The sequence below is a fragment of the Mesoplodon bidens genome (genome assembly GCF_964165515.1).
Source record: "Mesoplodon bidens genome assembly, chromosome: 5".
Lineage (NCBI taxonomy): Eukaryota > Metazoa > Chordata > Mammalia > Artiodactyla > Ziphiidae > Mesoplodon > Mesoplodon bidens.
Window position 1 is genome coordinate 78644042 of NC_138161.1, and position 23283 is coordinate 78667324.

A 23283-nucleotide genomic window follows, 5' to 3' on the forward strand; every position below is an offset into this window, starting at 1 on the left:
TCATATTCTGAAATTCAGACTCCCACAGAACCCCTAAAACTGTATGTATATGCATTTTGGAAGGAAGCCGGTCCAAAGTTTTCATTAGATTCTCACAGGTAACCTTCATCTAAAAATAAGTTTGCAATATATTAGGTGATCACTTCTAAACTGCTCCAGCTCTAAATACTAGTATTTCTTTGTGGTATAGGAACTCTAAGGTGGCTCTCAAGATTCCCTGGTGTACATACCATTTATAATCCCCTTTACTCAAGTGTTGGCAGGATATGTGAATATGATGGATATCATTCTGTGATTAGGCTATGGTATAAGGCAAAGAGGAAGGGATGTTGCAGGTATAATTAAGGTACTAATCAGTTTGGCTTTGGGTCAATCAAAAGGGAGATTATAGGGCTTCCCTAGTGGCACAGTGGTTGAGAGTCCGCCTGCCGATGCAAGGGACACGGGTTCATGCTCCGGTCCGGGAAGATCCCACATGCCGCGGAGCGGCTGGGCCCATGAGCCATGGCCGCTGAGCCTGCGCATCCAGAGACTGTGCTCCGTGAGAGGCCCGCGTACCTCAAAAAAAAAAAAAAAAAAAGGGAGATTATAATGGGTGGGCCTGATTTAATCAGGCGAGCCCTTTAAAAGAGAGCTTAGGGCCTTCTCTGAGATCAGATTCTCCTGCAGGCCTTGAATAAGCAAGCTGCCATGAGTCCTGTATCTGTAAGAAAATTATTCTATAAAATCATTTGGCCTATTACAACCTCATTGGCTTACTTTGAACCAGGTTTTTGTTTACTAAGAAACATGAATTATGCAAAGTACTATTATGTTCACCTTCTGGTAACTTAAGCCAGTTGTAAAAACCATGCTTTGTATGCAGTCTATTTGGAACCATATGTTGTAGTTACAGAAATACTTAAAATATAGCTCAAGTTGTCTCTCTCAGTCCATTTTGCTGGAGGGGTGAAGGAAGGTCAAAATCTTGGTTTGGACAGGGAGAAAGTAGAAGCAAAGATGGTGTCACCTGAACAAATTCAGTCAGTTAGAATATTAATACGTCTATACTGAAATTAAATAATTTAAGAAATTTCTTCTGTAATATTGGGTCTACATCAAAAGCTTATGAAAGACAAGCAAACATAAGCCACTGAGTTACTCTAACTTTACACTAATACATGAAAAAATCCACACAGCACACCACACGCCCCATGTAAAACATTGCTTTGAGTTTTAATGTTTATTTCCCCAAGACAGCCTAGCCTGCAATCTACTTGGATAAATTTTACAAGCTAGTTTTCTGCTGCTTCTAGTTTTAAACTTTAACCATGTTTCTGATGACAAGGAATGCTGCAAAAATACTCTAGTTCAACAAAGAGTTATGATCACAAAATAATTTTTATCCATTCTACAGTGTTTCAGAATTACCAGTTGATTTTTAAACACAAAGTAGATATAGATGCTAATGGTGGCTAATCTGGTATGTTTCTTATAGCAAACTGTTGTTCATGCAACACTTGTGCTCAAAGGGGAAGGCACAGGATTTCCTACAATGAGCCACCTTATAAAGAGTTCTTTTTGTACAAATTAATTTATGTCACATTTAATTTAGTGTGCATAACCTCGAAACTGAGGTATTATTCCAATTTATAAAAACCACTTGCATAACTTTTATGCAAGTTTTAAAAATACAAAGTTTTCTCCCTAAAGTGGCTCAAAATAGATTGTTCATGGCTGCCTACATCTAAGATAAAAAGATTCTAAAACAATTGAACAGATTAGGCATATTATTAAAGGTGTTCAAACCATTACTTGATTTGTACATCTACTCAAACCTCTTCATCGGTCTTTATTCAGCAGTACATATGCACCAAATTCCATTTTAGAAGTTTCCATATCATTTTCATAGAAAACAAAGTTTGAAAACAAGTAACATTTAAACACAGCACGGTATTCTACCACAACTGAAACTTTTTTCTTCTTCTTCTTTACAGGACTCAACAAAATCTAAAAATTAACTAGGCTGTAGATTTACGTCATGCAAAGATCTTTATGTTATCTCTGAAAATGAAAAGGATGGCTTTTTAAAGCACATTTTACTGTTTTATACTATTATGGTAACTTGTGTACTGCAACACAGTCTATTTTGAGGGAAATTTATGATTTTTTTTTCATGCAAAAATCCACACAAATTAGTTTTGATGATATGGAAAGCTTTTCATAGCATCAAACATTCATCTGGTGCAAATGCACAGGGAAACCTTCCTGAAAGTTTTCTGACTTGAGAAGCAACTAAAAAGCCATACTAGGTAAAGTAAATAAAAACTAAAAACAAAACAAAAACCCCACAAAAAAAAAAAACAAAAAAAAAACCTAAAAAAAAAAACCCACAAAAAAAAGAGGGGCGGGGGGAAAAGGAGGGGTGGGAAAAGGGAAGAAGGGAAATAGAAAACACAGGCTGCAGAGTACACCAATGTCTGCTGCTGAACTGGTCTTTGTTTTCATGTCCAGTGTACAGTAACACTTATGATCTCACTTTGATGATTTACTAGGTTTGTTATCAGCCCCCTGAAGGCAAATCAAGCTTGCATGCGTTCACATACAGCACCACAACCATACTCTCGTACACAGTCACTCCAGGACTAGGAGTCTGCTTCATGAATGAAGAGCCCTAGATTTCAAAGATGAACCTGGCTCTCTATCACTGAGCCAGACATTCATTCAACATTGTCCATTCACACACTGCTTCATAGCAAGGCCTGGGCTCATTTTCCTTTGACTTATATGGGCATCCTATTCTCTTTTATGCTTACAAGGCTTGAAGATGACATTACTGCACTTTCCCCTCAGCTGGTATAATGTCAATGTTCCTCCTCAGGCACTGAAGATCTGTGACCTGTAGCCCTTTTACTCAGAACAACCTAAATAAGCATTCATGTAAAGTTTTCATTACATTTTGCCACTCATTCTCACTCGCACCCACTCGCCATCTTGACCTCATTTGGGCATTTTCTGTGATTCCAAATGAAATCTTCACATTTTCTTTCCCGATTTAATGCAGCAGCAGATCCCATGAGCCAAGCTTGATGGATCAAACCTTTTTATATATATGTGTATATATATATCTCTCAGTGCTGCATTGTACCTAACTTCCACAACATCTTTCTAAAACTGGAACCCTTCTGTTGGTACATTGGCAGATGAATTGAAACCAAATGTTCCACCTTGTATTGCCTCTGGAACAAGGCTAGGATCTTCATCAATCTAAGGGAAAAAAGGAAAAAGAAGGTGATAATTAGTTTAAAAAAATAGCACTGTAGTACTATTTCCATTTAAAAAGTATGGGAGGGCTTCCCTGGTGACGCAGTGGCTAAGAATCCGCCTGCCAATGCAGGGGACACGGGTTCGAGCCCTGGTCCTGGAAGATCCCACACGCCGCAGAGCAACTAAGCCCATGCGCCACAACTACTGAGCCTGCGCTCTAGAGCCCGCGTACCACAACTACTGAGCCTGAGCTCTAGAGCCCATGCTCCGCAACAGGAGAAGCCACCGCGGGGCTTCCCTGGTGGTGCAGTGGTTGAGAGCCTGCCTGCCGATACAGGGGACGTGGGTTTGTGCCCCGGTCTGGTAAGATCCCACATGCTGCGGAGCAGCTGGGCCCGTGAGCCATGGCCGCTGAGCCTGCGCGTCCGGAGCCTGTGCTCCGCAACGGGAGAGGCCCACATACCGCAAAAAAAAAAAAAAAAAAAAAAAAAAAAGAGAAGCCACCGCAATGAGAAGCCCGCACACTACGACAAAGACCCAACACAGCCAAAAATAAATAAATTAATTAAAAAAAAAAAGTATGGGAGATGATGGGTGCCAACACTGTCCTACCAGCCCTTTAGAAACCTGAAACACTTTATACAGGCTTTTTCTTAAGGGATGCCAAAAAGAGAGGAAACTTAAGAGAATATGCAAAACGTATATCTTCTGAAATAATGAAAGAGAAGTAATACATTGGAGATGGTCCTACATCTCAGAGTATACTCACTGTAATGCTACCACTTTTGGAGAGTAAGTGTATTCTTTGGTTTATCTTTTAATAGCAATTAGAGACAAATGACTTTTGAGCTTAAAGTAGTAAAATAATAGCTCTGCTAAAAATGTATAATATTCTTTCTATATGCTTTATATCTAAATGTTGAAATACCACAAAATTATGCACCTATAGTGTAGTTCCTATAAATAGGCACATCATCTTTATTATTCTTTTCATGATGCAACAGAGTAGACAAGACCTGCACGTTAAAGTACCAGAAATCATAAGGCTTTATGTATACCTAATTATCAATTAGGACTTCTAAAAATCCAACTTTTAAGACATGTGACAAAAACTACCTTTAAAACAGTATGCTTTTCAACTAGTAATATATTCTAGATAGGACTTAGCTTGATAATCTGTAATTCTTCTTTAGTACTGTCCTTGTCAAGTTAATGTTCAAATCATGCATGCTTAACAAAATATTTAATAACATTCCATTTTTTTGTTTTTTGAAAGTTGAGAAAATCATTCAAGAGATCCACTGGTGGTCCTATCTATAATCACTATAATTTCCTAAGAAACAACTGCTTTAATTTTAGATTAAACTTTCCCAAAGAGGTGATACTAAAAATAATTCTTTAATTTCAACTACCATATACTGACAATCTGAAGATACTCTTCTGGACTATACCTTACATTATATAGTAATATATATATTATTATAAGAAATACTTATATTTCTTGATAATTTTTTTCATTTTATCTATCTATCTTTGTATTAGTTTTTGGTCACCAACTAAAAATAACAGTGACAATATATTCAAATACAGATTAATTATTGTCATAATGGATTTATTATAGGATATACTAGGCTTCACTGTTTTGTTTATAAAGACATCAAGGTAAAATAAAGCCTGGTTTATTCACTGTCAAAAAATTCTTATACTTTTTTTTTTTTTTTTGCCATTAGAGCTAGTACTACTTTTTAATACCTTGAAGGACTTTAAAATACTGAAATATTTATACTTCTGAAATAAGTAACATTACTGTCATATACCTATTTCAATTCCATTCCCCCAAAATACATACATATACGTCCTAGCTTACATTTCATCCAGACTTATGTTTATACATAAAACTAAGAAAATTATAAAATTATTAAATACATCATCTGAAGAGAAGAACTGATCAATGATCTCATAGGCCAATTTGTAGATGTCTTCATTTTCATGATTTTGAAGTTGTTCAATTTTCTCCAGTCCTGTAAGAAATTTTATGAAGTGAAATAATGGTAATATTTAAAAAGCAGTGACAAAAAAGTTACAATAATCTTGGGAACACAAAATCCAATTTTGAGGAATCTATTCTAAAGGTGAATCTTATAAATAAAAAGGTTTTATGCACAAAGATATAGCATATTTATCTTAAAAAATTATCTGAGTGTCTAACTACATATAAACATAAGCAATGGGACATCTATCTACTCAGCAGAATAACTATACACATCAGTGTTTATAAAGAGTAATAACATGTAAAATTGCTTTGTTAAAAGTTAAAGCTGGGGGCTTCCCTGGTGGCGCAGTGGTTGAGAGTCCGCCTGCCGATGCAGGGGACACGGGTTCGTGCCCCGGTTCGGGAAGATCCCACATGCTGTGGAGCGGCTGGGCCCGTGAGCCATGGCCGCTGAGCCTGGCGTCCGGAGCCTGTGCTCCACAAGGGGAGAGGCCACAACAGTGAGAGGCCCACATACAGCCAAAAAAAAAAAAAAAAAAAAAAAAAAGTTAAAGCTGGGAGATCCCTGGTGGCCAGGTGGTTAGGACTCTGGGCTTTCACTGCTGTGTGGCCCGGATTCAATCCCTGGTCAGGGAACTGAGATCCCACAAGCCATGTGGCATGGCCAAAAACAAACAAACACACACACATCCCCAAAGATGCAAGGGAAAAAAAAAGTTAAAAGCAAATTCCTTCTACTTTGTAGCATCTGCCAAGCTTTTCTAGTGAGCATTTAGGAAAAAACTTTTAAGTACTCGTGATTAATAAATATGAATGTTAAGACAGCTATTAAAGTATAATGAAAAATGATCAAGATCAACCACAGTATTTCAGGGGAAAAGGGAATTTTCCCTGTAAATATTAATAAATTTATTAAATCATAGGCAGAATATATAAACTTAACCTATTGATATGCAAACTGGACACTGTTTTGCTTTATAGGAGTAATAATTAATTTTAAGGCCTCTGAATTAAAGTGAAATTGCCCTTTCATGAGTGTTCTTCCTTTATCTATTCTTTAAGTGGAGGAAGTTGTTATGGGTATGTTTCTCACTTTTCACACTCTCTTTATGAGGCCCTTCCATGAAAAAGTTTAACTACTACATATAGGCTGAGGACTTATAAATCTATGGCTTCATTTCTTTTCTGAGCTTCAGATGTTGAAAATCTTAAACATGTATGATAATTCCACAAGGATATTTCACAGGTACCTAAAACTCAAACTATCCAAACACAATTTGTTATTTGCCATTCTTCATTTACAGTTTATTATACCATATTCTTACTGGTGATAATCAACAACAGTTTGAAATCTGAGAGACAGACTAATAAGTTCCCCTTACCCTCAATACTCTATAATCAAATCTCAAAAACCTTAAAGTCTATCCATTTCTTGAATCTTGTCATCTCCCCTTTTTCTCTATTATCACTGCCTTCATTTATTGTGGCCTCACCACAATATATAGAAACCACCTAGGTGGTTTCCTGCTTGTCTCTAATGGTTCCATTCCCCTCATATCCATGGCTCCATTTAAACACATCAATTCACTAGGTAAAATCTTCCAATGGCTTGTCATACCCTACAGCAGAATCCTTTGGGAAGTTTATAAGATACATATTCCTAGGGCTCGCCTCCAGTGAAGTAGGCAATGCTCATGGTCTATATTTTTATTTTAATATATAAAAAGAAATTTTTAATAATGAAAATGTTTATATGGTAAAAGAAAAAAACATACAAGTAGGAAAAATTTTTAACAATTCCTGCTTTTAATTTTTCTGGTACTCCCTTCCTAATTATTTCCCTAACAGTATTCTCCATGTCCTGTTCCCAACTTGATAGTTATGCATTTTTTGTTGTTGTTCCATTTGTCACTTTAGTAACTTTACAAATACTTACTTCTTATTAATTTTCAAGCCTCTGAACTCTACTAAGAAAGCTGAAGATACTGGTTCTCCTACTCTTAGTTACCTCTCCCCTCCTTTCATTTACTTCTCAACTTCGATCAGAAAGATCTTTACTTTTATGCTTATCCAGGTTGATAACATTTACATGTTATTCCACAGCCATATCTGAGACTTCCATGTTCTGTCTACATGTTAATCCTAAGGGTTGAAAGCTAAGACATGTTGTTTACCTTCCTGGTGGCTCTGGTACACTGCCAGATTTGGGAACCACTGCCCTAAAGTATCTGCTGTGCTACAAAGCTTCTAAGACTGCAGGGGCCTGGTCAATGGCTAAGTCTGCAGCCTTATCTTTTGGCAGTTTCTACCTCATATTTTGTGATTCAGCAACACTAAACTACTTATAATTAGCTGAATGCTATTTCTCACCTCAGACTTTGCTCATGGTGTTATTTCTGCCTGGAACACCTTTCATCCCTTTTTACTTTATTAATCCTTATTCATCTCTCAAAATCCAGCTCAGGTGTCACTTCCTGCTTCTTCCAGGATGGATTAGGGTATTTCCTTTTGTTGTACATTTCTATTAGGGTAATTAGCACATTAAATCAGTTCATGTTTATCTCCATGACTAGACTACATGCCTTGAGGGCAAGGACTGTGTCTTGTTTACCACTGTCTTCCCAATACCTTAGCACAGTGCCTGTTCAATATATGGCAACAATTCAGTTACCTAAGCATATGCAAGAAGCTGAGCAGGACTGTACATATAGAATACAGTATTTACTTTATTCTGTTACTTGATTATCTAAGACAGAAAAATACAGAAGTGCTGTATTAGTTAGAAAAGTAGTTACAAAAAGAATATTAAAATGTGGAATAATATCAACAGCTTATAATAAACTTACCTCCACATTCTTCTATAAGATTGGCTATGGTTTCTGCCTCATCTTCAGCCATTTTTAATATATTACTTAGTCCATCGAGTACTACTTGCACAACCTGTGCATCTTTTACAGTCAGCAAATTGCAAAAAGGTGGGATAACATTTTGTTGGATTAGGTAGGCCACCTGAAGAATGAAAATACCATGATATGATAAGTGTTAAGTGAACTTCATTCGTGCACCCTATTATCTCACAGGAATAATTTTTTTTTTTAAATTTTCGTTACTATCTATCTATCTAGCTAGCTGCATTGGGTCTTCGTTGCTGCGTGCAGGCTTTCTCTAGTTGCGGTGCATGGGCTTCTCTCGTTGTGGAGCACGGGCTCTAGGTACGCGGGCTTCAATAGTTGTAGCACCCGGGCTCGGTAGTTGTGGCTCACGGGCTCTAGAGCACAGGCTCAGTAGTTGTGGCACACGGGCTTAGCTGCTCCGTGTTATGTGGGATCTTCCCGGACCAGGGCTTGAATCCATGTCCCCTGCATTGGCAGGTGGATTCTTAACCACAGCACCACCAGGGAAGTCCTCACTGGAATAATTTTGACTTTAAAATCTTGAATATGGAAATATGACCTCACCTCTCACACGTTAAGTTAGACTACATTAACCTAACCTTTTTTTCTTTTTAATGTTGTATGTTTATTTTTCATGAACTTAGAAAAAAAAACTAAAGTGAAAATGAAGGAATCACTCAACTTCATATGACACATTTCTTTGCCATAAGGAGTACTTCCTTCAGAGATCCTTTCTAACATTAAGAAATTATGAAATCAGTTAAGAGGCTGGATGATTATTTTTTTAAACTATAATTGTTCAATTTGAGAGCATCCTCTCTTTGCTATAACATTTAGCACTCATATATACCTGGCCACCTCTCAATTTGCTATTCTATTGGTTCCATAAAAACTGCAAAATATTCTTCTATCAGTTTTTTATTTAGTTATTTCCATGTATTATATTTATATTCTACTCTGTATTCATATTTGAGTGGATTCACTGGTCACCACCAGTCTATAGCTTATTTGTGACAATTATCAGCTCCAAATTCATCCTTTTTTACTTGTCTGTGAAATATATCTGGGAATTTTTTTTTTTTTAATTTAGTTTTGGCTGCACGGGTCTTAGCTGCGGTATGTGGGTTTTCTCTTCTCTAGTTGTGGCGCGCGGGTTCCAGAGAGTGCAGGCTCAGAGTTTGCAGCAGGCTCTCTAATTGAGATCCATCAGCTCAGTAGTTGTAGTGCAACTACATCGTGTAGCTGTAGTGCATCGAACCCATGTCCCCTGCATTGTAAGGAGGATTCTTTACCACTGGACCACCAGGGAAGTCCCCCATATCTGGGACCTTTAAAACTCATTTTTTTTCACCAGTTGGCATAATGTTAAGCTTTGTCACCTGCACAACTATGAGAGTAAGTGTCTCTTAATATTTTATGCCCTAGGCACCTCAAATTGTTCACCCTAGTTCTTAGTCCCAGCTTTTTGGTTGAGTTTAGTTCCTTGTTTGGTTTGCTGCCAGATAATTTTTGTTGTTGTTCATTTGTAAGGAGAATCTGTGAGGCAGTTTCATTCTGCCCTATTAACCTAAAAAGTCTTGTTTTTTTCTTAACACTGTTAAAAAACAAAAAGAACAACCCTGACCGTAAGTGCTTCATCTTACCACGGATTAGAAAATTCTTGTAGGCCAAAAAGCTGGAAAGAAAACACTTCACATCTACGAAATATAACTAAAGAAAGTCAAGGTGACACTTTTATATATCACAGAATGCCTGTTATCTTGCTATTATGTTAAATTATGATTTACTAAAATCTAAATCTTAGAATTATTGGTACTGTTATTTTATCAGTTTTGAGAAATAAATAAGAGCTGAACTTACTTGATCTTTCCTTCCGCTAATTGTTAAGTTACTTATGGCCCATGCAGCTTCTTTCTGAGTGCCAAAATCTCCCTGTAAAAGCAAAGGATACAAATTGCAATATAGGGTAAACTGGAAAAGGTGTTTTCTGAAATGATTTTTCAACTGCTTATTCCCCTAGGTTTTCTTCTAGCCTTTCTATATTCATATAATAAAGATAAGGCTTTGAACTCAAATTACCCTAAACAAATGGAGATTCCTTTTTGTGAACTTTCCCGGCAACAAATTGACTTGATATTGCTGTTCAGTAATATCAGATTAAATGAAGTCAATGATAAAATAAAATAAAATCAGTCAAAAAAAAAAGGAAATGTACAATTGTACTTTAATCAAAGAAATGTCAAGAGTAAGGTATCCTTTTAAACACATGAAGTTTTAAAAATGAAAATACCCACCATTAATGAGACTGTCACAAAGACATTACCCTCATATATTGTCTTTCAAATATAAATTGATAAAATAAATTTAAAAATCATTTAAAAAGTCATATATATGATTTAGTAATCTCACCTTTCAGAATTCACCAAGCAAATAATTCAAAACAAAGTAATATTACGTATCTTTCCATATAATGTCTTAGTAGCACATAAGAGTCAGAAAGTAAAAGCAACTTAAACAATAGAGGAGTAACTAATTATAGCAAATCTAAAGAATAAAATAATAACCAGCCACTAATGTTAAGATGACTAGCAACTTGGAAAAATGCTTAGGATATATTAAGAAATAAATATGTAAATAAGAATGAAAATTAAAACTGCAGCGGATTAACACAACACTGTAAATCAATTATACTTCAAAAAAAGAAAAACTGCAGTGGGTTATCTACTCTTATTTATCAGATTGAGAAATCCCAAATATGTGTTGGTGAGACTGGTAGGAGTGTAAAACGGGACAATCTTTCTAGAGGTGGATGGGCATTATATAGCAAATTTACATATATGTCTATTTGTAGATCCAGTAATCCTAAATACAACATGGCAAAAAACATGGAAAAAACTTTACATAGGCATTTCCTTATATTTAAAGTATAAACAATAGACGAATAAACCAAAAACTAATAAAAATGATCATCTGTAAAGGAAGGGAAAGAACAGGGAGAAATGGACAGAAACAGAAGTTAGACATCTGTGTATACACCTTGAAAACAAAGTACATATTTTTTACTTGGAAACTATAAATGCTTCATATAACCACAACAAAATAAAAAACAAGGGAATTCCCTGGTGGTCCAGTGGTTAGGACTCCATGCTCTCACTGCTGAGGGCCCAGGTTCTATCCTGGGTTGGCGAACTAAGATCCCACAAGCCACACAGTGTGGCCAAAAATAAAAAAAGAAAAATAAAAAACAAAACCTAAAGTAATTCCCCCAAATAAAAAACAAACAGAAATAACCTAACTGTATATCAAGTTGTGTATGTTAACCACACATACAGGAATTATTTCAAGTGACATTATTTTTAAGTACATCATTGATGGAATACATCCTAAAGACAAAAAAGTCCTCAAGGAAATCTCAAAAGTGGAGTAATCATGTTGTTAGTGTCAATGTAGTCTTGTTATTTTGATAGATTTTATATTATATATCTCTATATATAACTCAAGTAATTATGTTCATGTTTTTGGAAGATTTCCAGCGTAAGAGATAAAAATATAAAATCGAAGAAGGAAAAATAAAAACACTGCTATCTTAAATACCCAGTAATATCTGATAGCTTCCTTTCATTCATGATTTGTTTTTTATGAATCTCATGTTCATAAAATTACAATATGCATATTTTTCACTTTCTTTAAAAAAAATTTATCACCTATTTTGTTCATCAAGCCTAGATACCACGACAACCTGTAGCAATGATCATCCTTAGTACCTGAACTATGATCTTTAAATACCATTTGCTACAAAAAGGAACCAGGACACCCTGGAAAATAGTTAATTCCAGGCGTAGATCAGAAAATATACAAGGTAAGCCTGGGAATCATACCACATCCAAAAGGTAGGAAGCTCTCAAAAACTACTGCAGTGATGTAAAAAAGACACAGGCACCAAATTTAAGAGGTTCCCATTGGTCAGGGACAACCTGAATGTCAGAAAGAATAACTACAAAGGACTAAAACTTATATAAAAAATATGCACATATGTAAATCCATAATTTCCTTAATGACACTAAAAACTTTACACTCGTCTCCTTTTGAGGTCATTAGGGAACCATGTCATTCTAAAAACTGAGTGATAATGAGCAAGAATCAAACATTTGTCTTGCCTTTCCTATATGAAATATATTTTAGAGTAAACCAACAGTTGATAGGGAAAAGCTCTTTTTTCTTCTTTATTGAAGAATCATGGCTAATACATAAAGAATGGCAGAATTACAACGTCATCATTTTGCAGTTCCTAGTATAATAAGTGATCTAGGTAATGATCATCATGACTGCCGAAAAACCATTATGTGAAAGAATGATGAATAACTTTATAATAATTGGCTGGAACAGGCTGATAACGTCTGAGCTGACTTAATCTAAATATCACTAAATGTAGGACAAACAGAATGTTTCTCCTCATGTGAATCATTAGCGCATTAAGTATTTCTGCCTAAAAATTGAACCCGATCTACCAGTTTACAGGAAATTAGCCTCTACTACCAGTTTGTAGGAAACATGGAAGAAAAGAAGATCAAGATATCCTCTCTTTAATTAACAGATCAGTGTTGAGAAAAAAACCCTCATGCTGTGAGTGGACACTTTAAACTGTCTCTTTCCCAAACGTTAATGTAAGCATGCAATGATATGGCGTATGATTAAATAGCACACTTACTTGCTGTTTGATCTTGGGCAATTTATTTGTCTATACCATAGTTTCTTCATCTGTCAAATGGGAATAATTCTTAACCTCACAGAGTTACAGTAATAAAGAAATAAAGTAATATATGTAAAGTGCTTGGTACGATATGTAAGCATTTATAGTCAGTAGTAGTAATGTGAATTTTTAATAAACTTCAGGATAATGGTAATTTTTTTTTTTTTTTTTTGCGGTACGCGGGCCTCTCACTGTTGTGGCCTCTCCTGTTGCGGAGCACAGGCTCTGGACGCGCAGGCCCAGCGGCCATGGTTCACGGGCCCAGCCGCTCCGCGGCATGTGGGATCCTCCCGGACAGGGGCACAAACCCGTATCCCCTGCATTGGCAGGCGGATTCTCAACCACTGCGCCACCAGGGAAGCCCTATGGTAATTTTGATAAAAGAATGATATAGAAAAAGGGCCGGCGTTTCTAAAAGGAACTACTTCCTGTATATAAAAACTGCTTGAAGTTTTAATATTAATACTATTTTACTGTACTACTCATGCCATTGTATAGGTTGTAATTAAACAGAAAAATATATATTCACATAATTATTTTCCTCTTACACAGATACATACAAGATGACTTTCTTACCTTATCCAAAAGGTGTATTATCATTGGTACAAGATTGGCATCAATTACTGCCTGAACCTGCTGCTGATTTCCTGCGGTGATGTTAGAGAGGAACCACACTGCTTCCTGTAGAACAAGACCTTTTCAATATTTCTCATTAAAAAATAAAATCTGCAGCTGAACTAGGAAAAAGCACATTCACTACAACGTCCAACTGATTTTATGGAGTATGTTCTATAATAAAAAATTTAGGAATCTGAATTCCTCTATCCCCTTTCCATATTTTTCTTTGGACAAATTGCTAATGACCCTAGTCTAAGTTATAATGAACTAACCCTTCTAAAAAATTCTTGAAAGCAATGTTCCCAAACACTAAGACTCAAAAGAAGCTTGGCTGAACAAATACTAAGGAACTGATGAGCTGCAATACAAATACAAATCCTAAAACAACTGGAAAGGAGATTCAGCATCCTCCTCACATTTATTTATTCTCTCTTCTGTTCTGATTGAGTTGTAGCCAAAGTAGATAAATCTCTCAATTATTCACGATAATGGAGACACAAAAACTGAAATAGTGGATTGTTTTAGTATACTTATTTGTAATAGTCATTCACTGCACCATCTCTCTCAAGAGTTAAAGTGGAACCAGATGTTTGACTGCTTTATTGGTCTACCTTAATGATCTTTTTATGCTACCCTTTACACCACAATGTGCTACTTCCACCAAGATGATTACAAGTCATTTTTTTTCATAGACAATAAATGCATACTAAAAATACAGAACGAAATAAGACAAAATATCTACCTAATGTCCTATGTAGGATATTGCTATAATTTACCAAAGTTAATAAACTTATTAAACATATGAATTTACTAAAGGGAAACATTTTCTCTATTTTAAAAAAGTAGTAAACAAGTTTTACTCCTAGTGTGCAGTAGGCTCTTTTGGATCAGATCACAGGATCATGTTTAATGAACCTGTTAGAGAGTTTAGGGTGCTAGGCTACTTAGGTGAGCTGTTCTTGGGTTATAATCATCGGCAATGTTGTAATCAACAACCCACGTATTTCTACAACAGCCTCAGATGCACTCCAATGTCAGCATCACCAGTCAGTGCCCCCTTTTCATAGCCTCCACAAGCACACACACATGCACACACACTCTATCAAATAGCTAAAAAATATTAAACTTAGATTACTTATGTATTAAAATCTTCCAATCATACAACATTCAACACCCAATTATCTCTATTTCATCATTTCCAAGAGAGCCAAATGTGCACTGTTTACAATCGGTTTTATATATGGAAAATCATGTACCAATCCATGTCATAAAGAGTAAAATACTTTATTTTCTCTTAATGTCTAAATGACAGTTTATGTTAATAAACGGTATTAAAGACACTTGAGTCTCTAATTTTGGAAATGAAAATGGCTACTGTATATGCTAATTATTAAATAGTATTTAAAAATACTTACTTTATTAATTTTCTCTTTGGGATGTGTCAGAAGTGCGGGGAAGTGTGAAAGAGCATCACAGTTCAAAACTACTTGTGTTTGCTCATCAGTTCCAGTAACAATGTTGCCCACAGCTCGAAGTGCTGCTGTCTGAAACATAAAAAGATTTAATGAGATGTTGTTCTATATGAATCACTTCTTATTACCACAAAGGTATGTTAGGCAGGTTATGAAAGATATATACATATTTATTTCATATAAATTTGTTTTATTTATTTTTGGCTGCCCTGGGTCTTCACTGCTGTGCGCGGGCTTTCTCTAGTTGCAGGGAGCAGGGGCTACTCTTCGTTGTTGCGTGGGCTTCTCACTGCGGTGGCTTCTCTTGTCTGGAGGGCAGGCTCTAGGTGCATGGGCTTCAGTAGTTGTGTCATGCGGGCTCAGTAGTTGTGGCTCATGGGCTCTAGAGCACAGGCTTAGTAGTTGTGGCTCACGGGCTTAGTTGCTCCGCGGCATGTGGGACCTTCCCACACCAGGGCTCGAACCCGTGTCCCCTGCATTGGCAGGCAGATTCTTAACCACTGTGCCATCAGGGAAGCCCCATGTTATAAAAGATATCTTTATGCATTCATGCCTACCTATGCTTTTTGAGCAAGTTGTGTCAGACACTGATTTAGGAACAGAGGAGTGAATAGGACAGACATAAACCCAGGTCCTATGGAGCTTCCATTATTGTAAGAGGAAACAGCCAATAAACAAGTAAGTATGAAGGATAATTTTAGATAGTAATTATGGCCATAAAGAAAATAAGATAATACAAAAGTTTTTGTGTGAATATGTTTTCAGTTCCCTTGGGTATATACCTGGAAATGGAATTGCTGGGTCATATAATAACTCTACACCTAACTTTTCCAGGTACTGTCAAACTATATTCCAAAGAGGCTGTACCATTTTACATTCCTACCAGCAATGTATGAGGATTATACTTTCTCTACATCCTTGCCAACACTTGTTACTGTCTTTTTGATTATACCATCCTGGTGGGTATAAAGTGGTACTTCACTGTGGCTTTGATTTGCTTTGCCTTAATGACTAAGGATGTTGAACATCTTCGTATGTGCTTATGGACCATCTGTATGTCTTCTTTGGAGAACATTAAAATTTTTAAACCATTTAAAACTAGGTTGCTGGGACCTCCCTGGTGGTGCAGTGGTTAAGACTCCACGCTCCCAATGCAGGGGGCCTGGGTTTGATCCCTGGTCGGGAACTAGACCCCACACACATGCCACAACTAAGGAGCCCTTGAGCCGCAACTAAGAGGCCACATACCACAACTAAGGAGCCCACCTGCTGCAACTAAGACCCAGCACAACCAAATAAATAAATAAATAAATATTAAAATTGGGTTGTCATTTTTTTTTTGTTGAGTTTTAAGAGTTCTTTATGTATTTTGGACACTAATACCTTTTCATATATATGATTTGCAAACATTCTCTTCCATTCTGTAGGTTGTCTTTTCACTTTCTTGATTGTTTCCTTAGAAGTTTTTAATTTTGGAAGTCCAATTTATCTATTTTTTTCTTAGTTGCTTGTGGTGTCATATCTAAGAAACTACTGCCTAATCTGAGGTTATGAAGATTTATGCCTGTGTTTTCTTCTAAGAGGTTTATACTTCTGAATGTTACATTAAGCTGTTTGATTCATTTTGAGTTAATTTTTAAAAAATATGGTGTGAAGTAGGGCTCTAACTTCATTCTTTTACATATGGATATCCAGTAGCCTCAGCACCATTTGCTGAAAAGACTATTCTTTGCTCACGGAATTTTCTTGGCACCCTTGTTGAAAATCAACTGATCATAAATGTGTAAGTTTATTTCTAGACTCTTGATTCTATTTCACTGATCAATATGTCTATCCTTATGCTAGAATCACAAAGTTTTGTTTCCTCTAGCTTTGTAGTCAAGTTTTGAAGTGAGAAATCCCCAAACTTGGTTCTTTTTCAAGATTGTTTTGGTTATTTCTGGGTCCATTGCATTTCCATATGGATTTTAACAGGAATTGCATTTAATCTGTAGATAAATTTGGGAAGCACTGCCATCCTAATAATACTGAATCTTCCAATCCACGAACATGGATGTCTTTCCACTGATTTAGGTCTTGTTCAACTTCTTTCAAAAACGTTTTGCAGGGCTTCCCTGGTGGCGCAGTGGTTGAGAGTCCGCCTGCCGATGCAGGGGACACGGGTTCGTGCCCCGGTCTGGGAAGATCCCACATGCCGCAGAGCGGCTAGGCCCGTGAGCCATGGCTGCTGAGCCTGCGCATCCGGAGCCTGTGCTCTGCAAGGGGAGAGGCCACAACAGTGAGAGGCCCGCCTACCGCAAAAAAAAAAAAAAAAAAAAAAAACGTTTTGCAGTGGCCTAGCTTCTTTAACAAATAAATTTAACAGGGGAAAGAAAAAAAGGAGAAGGAAGTTGTAGAGTAACAGAAACATAAAGACATAGCTACCACATGCAATGTGTTGACCTTGTTTGAATACTGATTTGGTCAAATTGTGAAAAAAAAATGAGGCAATAAGTAAAATTCAGATACTGATTGGATTTTAACATTACGGTTTCCTAAAGTGTTCTAATGGTATTGTGGATATATTAAAAAAAAATAGCCTTACTTTTTAGAGATGCAACCTGGGTGAAATTAGACGATATCTGGAATATGTGTCAAAATAATTTGGCAGGGAAGTAGTGATATAGAGGAAACCTACAGAGTTCATTACATTTTTCTTTCTATGTTCCTAAATTATGGCATGAAAGTTAAAAAAGTTTTAAAAAATCTCTATTAGTTACCAGGTAAAGTACAGAACATAACTTTCCTTGAGAGTTGGCTCAAGTAAAAGTCCAAGCCCTATTTTCTCAATAAAGTCCAGTATTAAAACTGAAGATGCATTCTGAAAAAACAAAAACAAAATGCAAACCAAAAACCTATACCAAGGCATAAGTACCACACTTAAGAAATGCAAACTTCGTAAGAATCTAGTAGGAATATTTAAAATAAACCACAAATAACCCTGAATGACAAATTATTCTATTAATCAATTTTTCTGAATTTAGCTAAGTGTTCCCTCTTTTCTTTAAAGTGCTTAAATTTTATAGCAGTGGGTCTCCGTTTTGACAGTATATGAATATAACCTAAAGAGCTTTTTACAGCCCAGGTTTCTAGGAAATATCCAGATTTACTGAAACAGAATTTCTAGAAGTAGAGCAAGGGAAATACACTAATTTTGTTTCTTTAGGCTTCCCACTGCTGATTTTATTGTCCAGCCATGGTTGAGAAATAGTGAATCAGGTTAACAGTTTTCCTTATGCTATTATTGTGCTTTATAGGCTCTTAGTCATTCTAAGATTAAAGCATGCTATTTACCTCAGAAGGATAGGGAGAGCTTGCTGCTTGCTGCATCTCCCTTTACCACCGTAGTTTGGCAGCTACTGCTTATAATATTTGTGTGAACTTCTCACCTTCTCTTTTTTGGCTCTTTCTAGATGCAGATTCTTTGGGATAAATATTTATATGGAAGGATTTTAAAATAATAAAACAAAACAAAATTAAAGAAAAAGATTTTAAATAACTGAGAGAAGACAATTTAGGAAGCCCCTAAGCAGCACATTTCAGTACAAAGCCTTTATCACAGTGCCAGTGAAGCTAAGCATTAACTAAACTTGCCAGGTGCAGTGAAGGAGAATAAAAAAGGACAGCCGTTGGGGGGAGGGGGGTGGGGGAAGGAGCAGGAGAGTGGAAGAAGAAAAATAGGAAAAGTAGGAAAAATAATCAGTACTTGTTTCAGATGCTACCCAAGTTGCCATATGAACTGCCCTGGTCTACGTTAGAAATCAGTAATTTACAAAGAAGTCAACTTGGCTTTTTTTTGGGGGGGGGCTGGGGGGGAGGAGGAGGTTCGTGTAGTAATCTATTTCATTTTCTCCATCTTTTAAATGGGGATATAATAACACTCTTTTCATCACAGATATGTTGTTATTAGGCTAAAAAAACACTTTACACTATTGACATTACCCATGTTCAAATGTCACACTTAAAGCAAACAGTGACATGTTTTTATCAATAAAAAACTCACCTGAACCTTAACTTCCTGGTGGCTGAGCAGAGGAACCAAATGAGGGACTATTCCAGAGTCTATTACCATCTGTATCTGTTCGTTGCCAGCATCAGTAAGGTAAGAGAGGGCCCAGACCGTATCTACCAATATCTAATGAATAAAAAAAATTCAAATAGCCTTTGAATATTTTCTCATTTCAAAAATTCTTAACCATATGGACTAACCTATGATTGTTCTACTATCTTCTTTCTTCCCTTTTCTGTCACCTAAATTCACTGGAATCAATCTTCTATATTATACTAAGCATCGTCATCTATGAACGTCTATATCAAGTGTGTGCATCTTATCTTCTAGCCATATTTAGGATATTTAGGTTAATTATGATCTTGTTCACAGACTGGTATCCACTCTTAACTCACAAAGATACAAACACACTACATAGCACATAAAATATGAGAAAAAGGCATTCTCTTTCCCGAATGCTCAGATTGAGGGATACCAGGTCCAAGGACATTGTGATAAACGCATGTAGGTGGAAAGAGTATATGTATCCAACATACACGGTGGTTCAAAACATCTGGGCTAGGTGAATATATTCAAGGTAGGTCTAAAGCCGATACTCCAGTATTAGGATTATAGTACTTTCATCTTTTCCAACCAGTTTGCTTTGCCTTATAAAACCAGAGGCAACTTCCCAAATAGGAATCTCCCACAGCTGCAGATCAAGACATTAAAAGCAACCATAGGTCAACTTGTGAGATCTATAATCAAAAAACATGTTCTAGTTAAAAAAACAAAAAAAACAACAAACAAAAAAAAACCCCCAAACCAACCAACCAAACAAAACTATAATTTACATCAGCTGCCAAAAGTACTTTAAAAAAAAAAGCCTCTGTAATTAACTTATGATGACTATATTTCGAAGTACAACAGGCCATTGTGTTTCTTCTTTCTTTGTATGTGAAGTCCTAATTAGAAGTTATGGCCAAAACGAAGAATGACAAACAACTGTTAAACTGCTAAACAATACAATTATTGACAAAGACACAGTAATAAATAATTGTGCCTGAAATTTTACTTCCCAAAGCTTTTCTGGAATATGAACTCTGTGTCAAAAGACAAACCAGAAAAGTCTGAAACCTTTAAATCCTGAATCAATGATATGTTTAAAACATCCAAGAAGCTCCTAGAAGAAAATAGCACTTTGCCATTTTTCCTTTCAGAAATTCAAGAAAGCACTATGGATATTTTTAACGTAAAAAGAAGACACCGAATGAAAAATTCACACACATAAAGTGGTATCAAAATATGTGAGACAACTAAATTTCAACTGACAAAAGTAACTTTTTTTTTGCCAAAATTTGTTGGTATAGGCAAAAAAACTTCAAGTTACTTGTGCATGACTGTATGTAAAATCCAGATATATTTTTTTAAAAAGGCCCAATACTAAACATGTCATTAATATGCTCACATCAAAATCATAATTTAAATCAGACCTGATCTCATATGCACTTTTTGTGTCAGCAAAGTTAAGTCTATGATAAGTTTACTAATTACAACTAGAGTATAATTTCAATGTTTCACTTATGGTTTGTGGAAGCAGTTTCGTTATTTTATTTTTTTTATTTCTTTGATGGCCTGATTTAAGAACTTGCTCCTAAATGTTAACCTAAGAAGACTGCATTTTTAGTAAACATTATTGTTTAGTAAACAATATTACTAATGTTACTAAAAAAGAATGCAAACTGGCTTGAGAAATTCAAGATATATCAAGAGCAAGAAAAACGGAGTTACAATCTCAAATGGACTGGGGTAAACAAGTGGAAAGAACACAATACATCTCTGAATAAGGTCAACCAAGATGTCTAGTTTTCCAGAAGAGTTATAAACTTTGAGATTAATCTTTCTTGGAAATCTTTTAATAAAAGTAAAATACAAAAAAACTGTAATTTAATCAAAGAATTTGACTATAATAAACCAAAACCAAAATTTGTTTATATGTGTGGTTTTTTTGCTTGTTTGTTTTTTAAACACCCTAGACTATCTGGAGCTAGAAAAAATATCTTTAGGACAAAGATCATGTTCATCTAATGAATAACAAGCACATTATGTCACTCCTCGATGTAGCATAATTCTAACTTTAATTTGCTCCATATCTTTTCAGAGATCCTGGCAAAAGGGTATTAATACCCTAGAAACTGAAGGAATGAAGCAGACACTTGTCAGACACTGATCATACCAAACTGTGTTTTTAAAGAACTACACAAGGTTCTGATTGTTACTATGCATTTTATCCATGTGATTTTCTTTTACCCATTATATTCCTAGCTCTTCTAACACAATGAAGGCTAGACTGAATTTATAAGCAGTTATGGCAGTTTCCCACTCATTCATACTTCCTGAGTTGCTTTCTCCTTTGCTCTCTGTGTTAGTAAGTATGAGTAGGATATATTTATTATGTTTAAAATCTAGTCTGCACTGATTTTTTTCCTTTTTGTTTGTATACTCAACTATCTCTACACCAAGTGAAGCCATTACCAAAGTCACTATAAATGAATTAATAGAGTAAAAATGAAATTAAAGAGCAACTGATATTCATGGTTTGGTGTAAGAATGGTATATGAATACAAACCCATGCATAAAGGCACAAATATTTCTCTTTTTTACCTTTCGAAAAATAATACCACTAGGTGTAAGTGTTCTCTCAATGGCCAGCTGTCAAAATGAGCTTTCATAAAAAGCTCATGAACAATCAGATAAAATCTTAGTGAGAGAGATTACTAACTGGCAACTTTAAGAACTTCCAATGTCAGTTTTCACAACACTAATATATAATATATGCACATACATTACTGCCCAGACCAAAAATAACAGGCTTGATTTCTTCACTGAAATTACATATTGTGATATGGGTAAACACAGAGAAAATATAAAATACCAAACTATGTATTGCAGCTCCTGAAATGAAAAAATTTGATAAGAGTACACTGACATAATGTCATTTTTCTCCCCTATATCATAGGGACAAGCCCTAACCATATATACATATAAAAATATATGACGGGAAGCATTTACTCACATTTACGTCTGTGTGATGAATTAAAACACAAAGAGCTGGAAGAATCTGAAGAGAGAAATACATAGATTTTAAAATATACACAGATAAAAACATACACATAATGGTATCTACTTTACTTTAAAAGAAAACAAAAACAAAAATACTTGTTACCTCCTGAATGGTTTCCATTGGGGGTGGTGGGTCTTTGTGGCGACATAAGTTGACCATAACCCAAGTAACATTTCTTAAGAATGTTATAGGAATAGATGGACTTATGAAGGAAAGTAAAGGTTTCACAACTCCAAGACTTATGACATAATCTCTACACTGTGGCCCATCACCTGTAGGAAGAAGGATTTATTAATTCAATACAATAAGCAACTCAGAAAACGTAAATCACTGGGTTCAATATGCTACTCCCGGTATTTGAACCAAGTACACTATTTCATTTTATGTGAAAGTGTTAGACAATAATAACCTAGTTCACATTTTAGGTCTTTGATCCAAGAGAAGCAAGATAAGGTACTAAGATTTTTTTACACATTATTCATGTATTCAGGTTTATATGCTGTTCACCCTAAAATGTTTTCATGCCATCTAAAAGCCTCAGTAAGGCTTTAAAGTACTTTGTGAACACAGAATTGTTGCTTTTTCTCTTCTCTCTCAATGGTACTCTAAGAAACTTTCATGTTATAAAAAGAGATATATTAAAATACCATTACAGAGAAAAAATTTGTAGAATTTATACTGATCTAATATTAAAGCACAGCAAGTATTAACTGTAAATTACTCTATACACTTAGAAACTATGTCTCAGAAAGGCAGGGGAGAGAGAACCAATACCCCTAGATCAGTGGGTCCCATAGTGATTTTGGGGCCCTATCCCAAATCTGTTGAAACAGAAACTGTGTGGGTCCAGGATTCTGTTTTAACAAGCCCTTAATAATAATTTTGATAACAGGCTAGAGTTTGAGAATCACTGCCCTAGAGAAAAGTGCCAAATTTAATTTCCTCTATCCAGAGTATCACTGTAATTTGTAGTATGAAAGCCACACTCAAGTATTACATTCCGTAAGTGAAAACACTTCGCCCTGCACTGTGGTATTTGAAGATAAAATGCTTGTTCTTTTTGCATCCATGTATTCTAATTAATTCTATAATGTCACTGGAATTAAAAGCCAAAGATCAAGATGTTGTATTAATAGTTCTAAATCTACAATTTGGTATA

At 35.7% G+C, this 23283-nt stretch overlaps 1 protein-coding gene across 1 annotated transcript in view; it reads right to left on the reverse strand.

The window, feature by feature from the left end:
• Positions 1 to 1189: 1189 nt before the first annotated feature.
• The window catches only part of KPNA4 (karyopherin subunit alpha 4), a 58560-nt gene continuing 36466 nt past the window's right edge, over positions 1190 to 23283 (reverse strand). The window contains exons 9-17 of the mRNA XM_081235136.1: positions 22227 to 22396; positions 22077 to 22121; positions 19016 to 19147; positions 14917 to 15045; positions 13460 to 13564; positions 9994 to 10065; positions 8086 to 8248; positions 5173 to 5267; positions 1190 to 3246 (exon numbers count right to left, since the gene is read on the reverse strand). Coding sequence (XP_081091262.1) covers positions 3148 to 3246; positions 5173 to 5267; positions 8086 to 8248; positions 9994 to 10065; positions 13460 to 13564; positions 14917 to 15045; positions 19016 to 19147; positions 22077 to 22121; positions 22227 to 22396 — 1010 coding nt within the window. The 3' untranslated portion in view covers positions 1190 to 3147. The remainder of the gene's footprint in view (positions 3247 to 5172; positions 5268 to 8085; positions 8249 to 9993; positions 10066 to 13459; positions 13565 to 14916; positions 15046 to 19015; positions 19148 to 22076; positions 22122 to 22226; positions 22397 to 23283) is intronic.